The 13160-nt window shown below is 39.8% G+C and overlaps 2 protein-coding genes across 2 annotated transcripts in view; one reads left to right on the top strand and one right to left on the bottom strand.

The window, feature by feature from the left end:
* The window catches only part of LOC101507350 (mitochondrial adenine nucleotide transporter ADNT1-like), a 12997-nt gene extending 2122 nt beyond the window's left edge, over nt 1-10875 (top strand). Inside the window, exons 2-8 of the mRNA XM_004511466.4 lie at nt 3850-3898; nt 8769-8932; nt 9041-9078; nt 9267-9379; nt 9503-9616; nt 9756-10094; nt 10567-10875. Of these exons, the coding sequence (XP_004511523.1) occupies nt 3850-3898; nt 8769-8932; nt 9041-9078; nt 9267-9379; nt 9503-9616; nt 9756-10094; nt 10567-10650 (901 nt within the window). The 3' untranslated portion in view covers nt 10651-10875. The remainder of the gene's footprint in view (nt 1-3849; nt 3899-8768; nt 8933-9040; nt 9079-9266; nt 9380-9502; nt 9617-9755; nt 10095-10566) is intronic.
* A 33-nt stretch (nt 10876-10908) lies between these two features.
* Nucleotides 10909-13135, bottom strand: LOC101488584 (uncharacterized). Its single transcript, XM_027337450.2, has 2 exons — nt 12910-13135; nt 10909-12242 (listed from the first exon to the last, which is right to left on the bottom strand). Exons 1-2 carry the CDS (start codon nt 12998-13000, stop codon nt 10936-10938), a joined length of 1398 nt encoding a protein of 465 aa, XP_027193251.2. The 5' UTR covers nt 13001-13135; the 3' UTR covers nt 10909-10935.
* Nucleotides 13136-13160: the final 25 nt, after the last annotated feature.

Raw genomic sequence — 13160 nt, forward strand, 5'->3', positions numbered from 1 at the left:
TGCGGATCATACCAAATTCTTGTACTACCGAGTTGAATCTGCCAAACCAAGCTCTAGGAGACTGTTTAAGACCATAAAGGGACCTGTGTAGCCGACAAACCATGTTGGAAGACTCCCCCTGAGCAACAAATCCTGGTGGTTGCTCCATATACACTTCCTCTTCAAGATCACCGTGCAAAAAGACATTTTTAATGTCAAGCTGATGGAGAGGCCAATGTCGAATTGGTGCAATGGTGAAAAACAGTTTGACAGATGCCATTTTGGCAACAAGTGAGAACGTGTCGCTGTAATCCAACCCAAAAATCTGAGTATATCCCTTGACTACCAAACGAGCCTTAAATCGATCAATCTTACCACCAGGACCAACCTTCATTGTATAAAGTCAACGACACCCGACTAACGACTTCCCACGAGGTAAAGGAACCAATTCCCAAGTACCACTGCTTTGTAGAGCACACATCTCATCAAGCATTGCTTGCCTCCATTCAGGGTGGGATAATGCTTCACCTGTAGTTTTAGGAATAGAAACAGAAGACAAGGTGGACAAGCAAGTGTAATGTAAAGGAGAAAGACGATGATAACACAAATCAATATAATGAGGAGATGGATTACGGGTGGTGCAAATATCCTTACGAAGAGCAATGGGAAGGTCAGGCTCAGGTGGCAGGGCCGGATCCAGAGGTGGCGTCGGAGGAGAGTCTGTAATGGGAACAGGAACAGGCACAACAGAGGGTAAGCGACGACGCTGATATGTTTGTAGTGGTCGAGGAGGTTGAGGGGCAGACTCGGTAGGTTCAATAGGAATATGAGTGGGTGGGAGAGGTATAACTACTTGAGGAGGTTCGGGAGTAATGTCCTGATAGGGCAGAGTAGCTATATGGGTAGGTTTAAAATATTGTACAGACTCGAAAAAGGTAACATCGGCTGATGTAACGTAGCGGTGTAGTGTGGGGGAATAACAACGATAGCCCTTTTGGGACCGATGATAACCGAGAAAGACACACTTGAGTGACCGAGCTGACAATTTGTCCAAACCAGGAGATAAATTGTGGACAAAACACGTGGACCCAAAGATACAAGGTGATAGTGGGTGAAGAGGAGTATGGGGAAAGAGGACCGAATGAGGGATATTGCCATCAAGGATAGAAGATGGCATACGATTCATAAGGTAGCATGCCGTTAAGACTGCATCCCCCCAAAACCGGAATGGAACATTGCCATGGAGAAGTAAGGTTCGTGTGGTTTCAATGAGATGCCGATTTTTGCGTTCAGCTACCCCGTTTTGCTGAGGTGTATGAGGACATGATGTTTGGTGTAAAATACCGTTGGAAGCCATAAAATTTTGAAATTGATGAGACATATATTCCCGAGCATTATCACTTCTTAAGGTACGAATGGAAATTTCAAATTGGGTTTTTATTTCTTGATAAAATTGCTCAAAGATGGAAAACAATTCAGTTCTATTTTTCATTAAAAATAACCACGTACAACGAGAATAATCATCAATAAAAGTAACAAAATACTTAGACTCTAAAGTAGACAAAGTACGAGAGGGACCCCAAACATCAGAGTGAACCAAAGCAAAGGGAGAGGATACTCTTTTATTGACTCGATCGGGAAAATTACTACGGGTGTGTTTCCCTAACTGACACGACTCACAATGTAAATTAGACAACTTAGACAAACTAGGCACCAGTTTTTGTAGTTTGGTAAGACTTGAGTGTCCTAGCTGAGCATGGATAGTATGAGGGGACTCTGTGGCGGAGCACGTCTTGGAAGATGTAGAAAGGTAATAGAGGCCTTGTGACTCACATCCACGCCAATCGTTCGTCCCGAATTCCGGTCCTGCAAGGTAACATTATCATTAGTGAAAGTAATAATACAATTATAAGACCGAGTCAATCGACTAACTGAAAGTAAATTAAAGGGGCATCCAGGTACATAGAGAACATATGCAACTGAGATGGAAGGGAGGATGTGAACAGTGCCAACTCCTTGAGACCGGGTTTGAGTACCATTGGCAGAAGTTATAGTAGGTAAAAAACCAGATGTAGAGAGTGAAGAAAAGAGACCTTTATTACCAGTAACATGATCAGACGCACCAGAATCAAGAACCCAAGGGCCGAGAGAAGATGATTGAGAGAGGTAAACGGATGAGTTACTAGTGTGTGCAACCGAAGTAGGAGAACTAGAGTTCAGATGACTTTGAACCCATCGGAGAAAATCTTCATAGTTTGCTGGGGAGCCTTGTGGATATGGTGTAGTCTGAATAGTTGCAGAAGGATCAAGCTGAGTTGCATTTATCGAAGGCGAAGGCTTACCATGCAACTTCCAACAGCGATCAATAGTGTGGCCAACCCGATGACAATGCTCACACTTGGGACGAGGCTTAGAGTTGGATGGTCTTCCACGAGAACGATGCTGATTATGTCCCTGAGATGCAAGGGCAGCAGTGTCACCCGGAATTGAAGTAATAGACTGCTCAACTGGATGTTTTGCTGGTACTCGAAGGAGGATCGCTGAGGTAGTAGACATATCCAGAACAGTAACAGATCCCAAAATTTGATCACGAGTTGCAGAGTACTCCTGGGGTAGGCCATAGAGTGCAAAAAGCATGAAGAAGCTGTTGCGTTGATCCAACTACTTCTTCTGTTCAGCTGGATTACTTGCTGCAGGAGGGAGAAGCTCATTAAAGTCATGAAGTGCACTATGAACAGTGCCAAGATATGCAGAAATAGAGCCATCGAGTGACTTCGGAGTAATGATATTCAGCAAGCGGTGACAGACTCCATAGAGACGTGTGTCGTTAGTATAGAGTGCCTTTGCTTGACTCCAAACCGATTCACACGTGAGATGCAGACGGAAGATCAGTTTAACATCTGGATGAAGTGTAGACTTAATGACACTACACAACTGAGCATCAATCTGTCTCCATTTGGATGTTTCAGTCACACTCACCTTATCAGGGTTTTGGGTGAGATGATCCTCGTAACCTTGACCACATAGCCATAGTTTGATGTCAGCAGCCCAACTATCATAATTTGATCCATTCAATTTTTCAACAGAGAGAGGAGAAGTGATGTAGTTGGTGAAGATGCTCTTTGTTTCAGACTTGGACGCCATGGTCAGCACAGATTGTCAGAAAACGCGTCGGAACTGGGAAAACAGGGGCTGTTTGAACTAGAACTCGTATATCCGTAACTCGAAACTGAAAACTGAGGGCAGATATGGAAGTAGGGGGCCGAGGCGAGTGCGATGGAAGAAGCGGCACCGTGAACGGCCGCCGAACGCGCCGTCACGCGCAGTGGCAGTGGCGGCGCGTGGATCTCACGCGCGGGGTGTGCAGGCGGCGCATGAGAGCGCGTGAGAAGGTTTCTGAAGGCGTGGCAGAAGAGTTTGGCCGATCTGGGGTGTACGGCGCTGATGAAGTGGTCGTTCGTCGAGAAAACTCGTTAGAAACAGTGACGACAGCGACGGTAGAGCGTGAACGGCTGAACAAAAATTGAGGAATCAGCGTATCAACGACAGAGGGGGGACAAACGGAGTTGAGAACACGGTTTTGCCGAGAAAATATTCACCGAGGACAGTGGGTCGACCGGGTAGTTGACGATTAGGGTTGTCTCTCAGTTGGCTCTAGATACCATGTTGAATATAAAGAGTATTGAGAGACATATTGTGAATAACCCGTGTGTTTCAACTACACAGCGAAATTTCTTTATATAGACAAAGGGTATTAAACAACCCTATTTTACAGTAATACTAACAAGGCATAATACTTACAGCCCATCTACTATAATATAATATTTACATTATAATATTTAACAGGATTATATCTACTTTCTTGTAAAGGTCACGAACAGCTGTGGCTCCTCTAGAAAGATTGAAGATTCTGCTGCAGGTACTTTTTGTTAAGTTTATTGTAATTCTTTAAATTATCGAAAGATATTATTGAATATAATGAGTATTGAGAGACATATTGAATAACTCGTGTGTTTCAATGAATTTTTTTATATTGACAAAAAGTATTAAACAACCTAATTTACAGTAATGCTAACGGGCCGGAATACTTACAGCCCATCTAATCTAATTATTTACATTCTAATATAATATTTTAACACTCCCCCTCAAACTGAAGCTTATAAATCAAATGCACCTAGCTTGTTACATATATAACTAATTATGGGACTTCGCAATGACTTTGTAAAAACATCTGCTAACTGATCATTGGAATTGACAAAGCTAGTGATGATGTCACCCGATTCGATCTTTTCTCTAACAAAATGACAGTCAATTCAATATGCTTTGTCCTCTCATGAAAAACAGGATTCGAGGCAATGTGCAATGCAGCTTGATTATCACATATTAGTGTCATTGTGCTGGCCTCTTCAAATTAAAATTCTTTCAGTAACTGTTTCAACCAGATGAGTTCACACGTTACTAGTGCCATGGCCCTGTATTTTGCCTCAGCGCTGGATCTTGCAACAACATTTTGTTTCTTACTCTTCCAAGATGTTAAATTTCCTCCGACAAGTACACAATACCCGAAAGTTGATCGTCTATCTAAGGTTGAGCCTGCCCAATCGGGCATCTGAGTAGCCAATTATCTGAATATGTCCTCTATCTTCATAAATGAGACATTTTCTAGGTGCACTTTTGATGTATTTAAGAATGCAGACTACAACATCCATATGTTCTTGGCAAGGAGAATTTAAGAACTGACTTACCACACTGACAACAAAGGAAATGTCAGGACGAAGGACTGTGAGATAGTTTAATTTTCCAACCAATTTCCTATATCTTCCTGAATCTGATAGAGGCTCCCCATAATTGGGTAGGAGTTTGACATTTGGATCCATAAGAGTATCAACTGACTTGACATTTAATAGGTCTGTTTCTTCAAAAATATCCATAACATATTTTCTTTGTGAAATTACAAGGCCATCCTTGGATTAGGCTACTTCAATACCTCAAAAATAACGGAGTTTACCAAGGTCTTTAGTCTGAAATTTATTTGAAAGATGTTGTTTTAACTGAAGTATTCTTTGCTGATCACTACCAATTATAACAATGTCATTCACGTAAACAATAAGATAGATGCACCCTTGGACTGAGTGATGATAAAATACAGAGTGACCGGCTTCACTACGGGTCATACCAAACTCTTGTACTACCGAGCTGAATCTTCCAAACCAAGCTCTAGGAGACTGTTTAAGACCATAAAGGGACCTGTGTAGCCGACAAAACATGGTGGAAGACTCCCCCTGAGCGACAAACCCTGGTGGTTGCTCCATATAAACTTCCTCTTCAAGATCATCGTGCAAAAAAGCATTTTTAATGTCAAGTTGATGGAGAAGCCAATGTCGAATTGCTGCAATGGAGAAAAACAGTCTAGTAGATGCCATTTTGGCAACTTGTGAGAATGTGTCGCTGTAATCCAACCCAAAAATCTGAGTATATCCCTTGGCAACAAAACGAGCCTTAAATCGATCAATCTTACCATCAAGACCAACCTTCACTGTACAAAGCCAAAGACACCCGACTAACGACTTCCCATGAGGTAAAGGAACCAATTCCCAAGTACCACTGCTTTGTAGAGCACACATCTCATCAAACATTGCTTGCCTCTACTCAGGGTGGGGTAATGCTTTACATGTAGTTTTAGGAATAGAAACAGAAGACAAGAAGGACAAACAAGTGTAATGTAAAGGAGAAAGACGATGATAATACAACTCAATATAATGAGGAGATGGATTACGGGTGGTGCGAATATCCTTACGAAGAGCAATGGGAAGGTCATGCGCAGGTGGCAGGGTCGAATCTAGAGGTGGCGTCGGAGGAGAGTCTGTAATGGGAACATGAACAGACACAACAGAGGATAAGCGACGACGCTGATATGTTTGTAATGGTCGTGGAGGTTGGGGGGCAGACTCGACAGGTTCGGTAGGAATATGAGTGGGTGGGATAGGGATAACTACTTGAGGAGGTTTGGGATTAATGTCCTGATGGGGCTCAGTAGCTATATGGGCAGGTTTAAAATATTATACAGACTCGAAAAAGGTAACATCGGTTGATGTAACGTAGCGGTGTAGTGTGGGAGAATAACAACAATAACCCTTTTGGGACCGATGATAACCGAGAAAGACACACTTGAGTGACCGAGCTGACAATTTGTCCAAACCAAGAGATAAATTGTGGACAAAACATGTGGACCCAACGACACGAGGTGGTAGTGGGTGAAGAGGGGTATGGGAAAAGAGGACCGAATGGGGATATTGCCATCAAGAACAGAAGACGGCATACGATTGATAAGGTAGCACGCCGTTAAGACTGCATCCCCCCAAAAACGGAATGAAACATTGCCATGGAGAAGTAAGGTTCGTGTGGTTTCAATGAGATGTCGATTTTTGCGTTCGGCTACCCCGTTTTGCTGGGGTGTATGAGGACATGATGTTTGGTGTAGAATACCTTTGGAAGCCATAAAAGTTTGAAATTGATGGGACAAATATTCCTGAGCATTATCACTTCTTAAGGTACGAATGGAAACTCCAAATTGAGTTTTAATTTCTTGATAAAATTGCTCAAAAATGGAAAACAGTTCAACTCTATTTTTCATTAAAAATAACCACGTACAACGAGAATAATCATCAATAAAACTAACAAAATACTTAGACTCTAAAGTAGACACAGTACGAGAGGGACCCCAAACACCAGAGTGAACTAAAACAAAGGGAGAGAATACTCTTTTATTGATTCAATCAGAAAAATGACTACGAGTGTGTTTCCCTAACTGACACGACTCACAATGTAAAGCAGACAACTTAGATAAACTAGGCACCAATTTTTGTAGTTTGGTAAGACTTGAGTGTCCTAGCTGAACATGGATAGTATGAGGGGACTCTGTGGCAGAGCACGTCTTGGAAGATGTAGAAAGGTAATAAAGGCCTTGTGACTCACATCTGACGCCAATCGTCCGTCCCGAACTCCGGTACTGCAAGGTAACATTATCATTAGTGAAAGTAATAATACAATCATGAGACCGAGTCAATCGACTAACTGAAAGTAAATTAAAGGGGCATCCAGGTACATAGAGAACAGATGCAACTGAGATGGAAGGGAGAATGTGGACAATGCCAACTCCTTGAGACCGGGTTTGAGTATCATTTGCAGAAGTTATAGTAGGTAAAAAACCAGATGTAGAGAGTGAAGAAAAGAGACTTTTATTACCAGTAACATGATCAGACGCACCAGAATCAAGAACTCAAGGGCCGAGAGAAGATGAGTGAGAGAGGTAAACAAATAAGTTACTAGTGTGTGCAACTGATGTAGGAGAACTAGAGTTCGGATGACTCTGAACCCATCGGAGAAAATCTTCATAATTTGTCGGGGAGCCTTGTGGAGATGGTGTAGTCTGAATAGTGGCAGAAGGATCGAGCTGAGTTGCATTTATCGAAGGCGAAGGCTTACCATGCAACTTCCAACAACGATCAATAGTGTGTCCAAGCCGATTACAATGCTCACATTTGGGACGAGGCTTAGAGTTGGATGGTCCTCCACGAGAACGATTCTGATTATGTCCATGAGATGCAAGGGCAACAGTGTCATCCGGAACTGAAGTAATAGAATCTCAACTAGATGTTTTGCTGGTACTCGAAGGAGGATCGCTGAGGTAGTAGACATATCCGGAACAGTAACAGACCCTAAAATTTGATCACGAGTTGCAGAGTACTCCTGGGGTCGACCATATAGTGCAAGAAGCATGAAGAAGGTGCTGCATTGATCCAACTCCTTCTTCTGTTCAACTGGATTACTTGCAGCAGGAGGGAAAAACTCATTAAAGTCATGAAGTGCACTATGAACGGTGCCAAGATATGAAGAAATAGAGCCACCGAGTGCCTTCGGAATAATGATATTCAACAAGCGGTAACTGAAAACTAAGGGCTGTTTGAGCTGGAACTCGTATATCCGTAACTCGAAACTGAAAACTGAGGGCAAATATGGAAGTAGGAGGCCGAAGCGAGTGCTATGGAAGAAGTGGCACCGTGAACGGCTGCTGGATGCGCCGTCACACGCAGTGGTTGTAGGCGGCGCGTTGATCTCAAGCGCATGATGGCTGGCGGCGCGTGAGGGCGCGTGTGGATGTTTCTGATGACGCGACTGAAGGGTTTGGCCGATCTGGGGTGTATGACGTTGCTGGAGTGGTCGTTCGTCGAAAAAATCGTCAGAAACAGTGACGGCAGCGACGGTAGAGTGTGAACGGATGGACAAAAAATTGAGGAATCAGCGTATCAAAGGCAAAGAGGGAGAAACCGGAGTTAAGAACACGGTTTGCCGAAAAAGAAAGAAAAAATATTCACCGGAGACAGTGGGTCCACCGGGTAGTTGACGATTAGGGTTGTCTCTCAATAGGCTCTGATACCATGTTGAATATAATGAGTATTGAGAGACATATTGAATAACCCGTGTGTTTCAACTACACAACGAAATTTCTTTATATAGATAAAGACTATTAAACAACCCTAATTTACAGTAATGCTAACGGGCTGGAATACTTACAGCCCATCTAATCTAATTATTTACATTATAATATAATATTTTAACAGATATCAATCCAATATAATGTATGTCTGGATACATATATATAGAAATGCATCAAGAGTTATTTTGTCCAATGTTTAAAGTTTATTGATGTATAGACAGATGATGCTATATAAAAAACTTGGCTGCTTGATGTTCTGTGAATATGATTCATTTTCATTTTGAAAATGCAGGTTCAAAATCGTCACAATGTAAAATATAATGGAACAGTTCAAGGGTTAAAATATATATGGAAAACTGAGGGTTTTAGGGGAATGTTTAAAGGAAATGGAACCAATTGCGCACGTATTATCCCTAATTCAGCAGTGAAGTTTTTTAGCTATGAGCAAGCATCTAAGTATGCTTCTTCACATTCATTATCTGATATATACATTTTTTTTCTTCATTTTCTGTGGTAAATTTGTTAATTCAATGTCCTTCTGATCACTGTTTCATACCAATGCAGGGGTATTTTAAATCTCTACCGGTTGCAAACTGGAAATGGTATATAAAGTAATCTATAATCTATTTTGCATGTACTTATTTTGTCGATTTCATGATAATATGTGAATGCATATTTAAATTTTATCAATGAATTTCTTATCTGAATACTTTTTAACTTATCTATCCATATTAGAATTTGCTTCTGTGAATGATGTCTATTCCCCTGCCTACACTTTTAATTTTTTCAGAAGAAGCTCAACTCTCTCCACTTCTGCGTCTTGGAGCTGGGGCATGTGCAGGAATCATTGCAATGTCTGCAACTTACCCTATGGACCTGGTGCGAGGACGCCTAACTGTACAGGTATTGTTAAACAAAATTCTTTCTGAATTTTGATTATTGATTTCTTAGCTTAGATTTTTTTAAATTAAAGACTCGTTAGCATAGTTGGCTATTAAGCCCAATTCATTTTCAATGAATATGCAGACAGAAGCATCTCCTCGTCAATACAGAGGAATTTTTAATGCTCTTTCAACAGTCTTCCGGGAAGAAGGCGCTAGAGCATTGTATAAAGGATGGTTACCTTCAGTCATAGGAGTTGTAAGTAAACAACTATTGATTCTTGAAATAGAAAGACAAGTATATATTAACATTTGACACTAGACGATATTATGCTATGAGCCCTGAGTTTCAAAACAAAGCTTTTAATTTCCTGTTTATGTTACTATGTTGTGTGCAGATACCGTACGTGGGTCTAAATTTTTCTGTATATGAATCTCTAAAAGACTGGTTGATTAAAACAAAACCACTTGGAATAGCTAAAGACTCAGAGCTAAGCGTGACGACAAGGCTTGCATGTGGGGCTGCTGCTGGAACTATTGGCCAGACAGTGGCATACCCTCTTGATGTCATTCGCAGAAGAATGCAGATGGTGGGATGGAAAGGTGCTGCTTCGGTTGTTGCTGGTGATGGGAAGGGAAATGCTGAGTATACTGGCATGGTTGATGCATTCAGGAAAACAGTAAAGTATGAAGGATTTGGAGCTTTATACAAGGGCTTAGTCCCCAATTCTGTGAAGGTTAGTTGATCTGGTAGCACATTTGCACAAGTTAATTATTTGTCAGATTCTACTGCTTTATGATTTAAATCATTTATCTAGGTGAGTAGGATTAAATATTTCAGTTGGACAATTTTATATTGCTTCATAGGAACTAAATGTATGTTTGAATTGACACTGAGTTTGACACCATGATTTTGTTGAAACTTCAAAATGCAACTCTTGAAAATCGCTGCCAATTGAAACATCCACTCAGAATTTTGGATACACTGATACACAGTTGAATTAGAAACTGTAGGGGAACATAAACGTAGGGAGTACAACTTTTTCATCATTTTTTAGGATAGATAATTTCAGCAACAAATTCATTTGGGGTTGATTGACAACAGTTCTTTGTAATTGAAGAGAAAATTCAATTTATAGGATCAAATATAATAAGTTGTGTATATGTTAGATCAATATTTCAATTGCATTCTTGCTGTATTGGTTTCAGGTTGTCCCTTCCATAGCCATTGCCTTCGTGACATACGAGATGGTAAAGGATGTTCTTGGAGTTGAAATAAGAATATCTGACTGAAGAATTAGCAACCTTGAAGCTACTGTCTGAAGCTAAGATTTGGCGTGTGAAAACATTTTTCTAACTTTATTAAATTGTAAAATGCTATAGTATTGCTTCCATTTTTTAGAAAAAAAATGCATACAAAGAAACATTGAAGATAGATTTACATTATTTCACTGATCTTATGTAAATAATCCAAAATTAAGTAGCAATCCTAATCAAAGGCGATGGTTTTTGGGATTATATTTCTGTGTCTCTTTGTCATGCAAATACAACAGTGAGAACTACATTTTAACAAACTCATTATATGTTCCTTACGTTCATCTTTAACATCAAATCCCTTAGATAGAGACAACGATCACGATGAAACTCAACCAGAAAACAAAGCTGTCTTATTGCTTCCCTCTTCTTCTCCCCAAGGCTTACCAACTCTTCATCCTTCTCTTTCACTTTCTTTTCCAATTTCCCAATTTTCCTTTCAAACTGTGTCACTGTTTTCATCAAATTCATTTTCTCACCTCCTTCCTTGCTCACATCAGCTTCTAATTTCCACACCTTTTCTTTAAACCTCCTAATTTCATGTTCATAATCAGCCATTGTTTCCCCAAGCATTTTAACCTCTTCCTCGTACTTTTGCTTTGTCAATTTGAAACTTTCTTTGTTTTCCTTGTTCAACTGTTCTACCACGTCGATCCTCTGATGCAATACACGAACATTGTCTTCCATTTTTTGATCAATGGTTTCTGCTAACTTCTGTATCGTTTCTGAATATTCATTTTGGCTTCGTTCATTTTGTAACTCTAACTCACTTTTCTGTTTCTGCATAGTGTTTATCTCACACCTTGCATTTCTTAACTGTTCTTCCAAATCATTTTGTTTGCTGCATTGAGATTCCAATTCCTTTATCCTTTCAATTAAACATAGTTTCTCTTTTAGCAGACTTTCTTCAGCTGAAACAGTTTCAGCTAAATTCTCCATATTTTGTATCCGAATCAAGTATTGTGAAACTTTTCCTCGTTCATTTTCTAACTGAATCTCCAATTCTCTGTTCTTGTTGCATACAGACTCCAAGTTCTGTTGCATGACATTAATCTGATCGGTGTATTCTTTCTTTTGGTTTAATGCTTCATTCCTAAAATGTTTCATCTTTTCTTCGATTTTGCATTTATGGTTTCGAAGACATTTAGCTTCTTGTTCAAGCTCAGCATTCTTTGATCTTAGCTGTTTCACTTCATGTGTTTCAAACTCATTTGGTTCTGTTGATTTTTGAGTTTTGAGAGCTTCAAGAGTGTTGACAAATGAAGAATAATGTTCCCTTTGTGATATTCTTGAGAATGGGTTTTTGTTTGAGATGTTGAAATCTGTTTCATCTGAAGAAAAGTACTCAGAGTCTGAACTAGAGGAAGAGAGTGAAGAAACCTTTACTCTACGAGAAGCTACTTTCATATACTCTCCGGTAAGGCGACCGTACAATACATACAATGACTGGTACTGATTGTAGAAGTCTTCAATTAGTCCCACAAGTTCTGTCTCTTTGTTGGAGTTTTCTTTTTTGCTTTGGTCTTCAGTCTTAATTAGCTTTAGGACTCTTGAGAGGTTGTTTTCAATATCTGCACGGGAATCACCAATAAATCTTGTTATATTATATTTACCTTGATCTTGATGGATAGATAGATATTCACATATGTTTCAAGATGTCACTGCAATTTGTAATGTGAAAAGAGTAGACTTTGCATTAGGCAAAGTTTGTTATTAATCTTAAATAGTGTCTCCCTGGTTAGCTTGTGTTTGTTTCCGCGTTCATGGTTGACAATTCACTTAAATCTACAAATTGTTGTTTTGATAAAACCATCATAAAGAATCATATGGAGCAAGAAAATTCTACTTAACGCGTGTCCAAACACATGTTTAACCAAGTTTGTATCAAAGGGTTTTTATTTTTGTAATCATGTTATTGGTGCGAAATATTCACTGACTTTATTGGCAATTAATCTCCGTTGTGAATCTGACTGACTACCTTCAGTGGAGTCTCTTCTATCCACAAAGATCGAACTCGAGACCTTCCTTAAATTATAATAGTCCAGTTTTACTCGGCGAAAGGTAATATTGATTTAAGTCAAAGGGTTCTCTATATTAAGTTTTAGTTTAAAGATACTCATTTTTAGAGTTTTTAATTGAAGACGTGCAAATCAATTAAATATAGACGTAGTCCTTTATTTTTCGGTTAAAATAATTTGTTGTAATCCAAATCGTGTTCACAAGAAAAAAAGTATGCACCTATTTTGGTTCTTCTGAGTTCTTCAGATTTTTTAGGATGAATTTGACTCCCGAAGGACTTGGATAATTCCCTCAAATGACACTTGATCATCCTTCAAACATTCCAAAAATATTAAGTTCAAATGTAAATGTCCTACTATCTAGGAACTCTTCATTCTCTCCCAAAATGAATACGAAACCTGGAATTGAGAAGTGAACACACACATGACAAGTTAAATGGCAAATATTAAATATTGGATGTATGCATGTTG

Source organism: Cicer arietinum, chromosome 8 (assembly GCF_000331145.2).
Source record: "Cicer arietinum cultivar CDC Frontier isolate Library 1 chromosome 8, Cicar.CDCFrontier_v2.0, whole genome shotgun sequence".
Lineage (NCBI taxonomy): Eukaryota > Viridiplantae > Streptophyta > Magnoliopsida > Fabales > Fabaceae > Cicer > Cicer arietinum.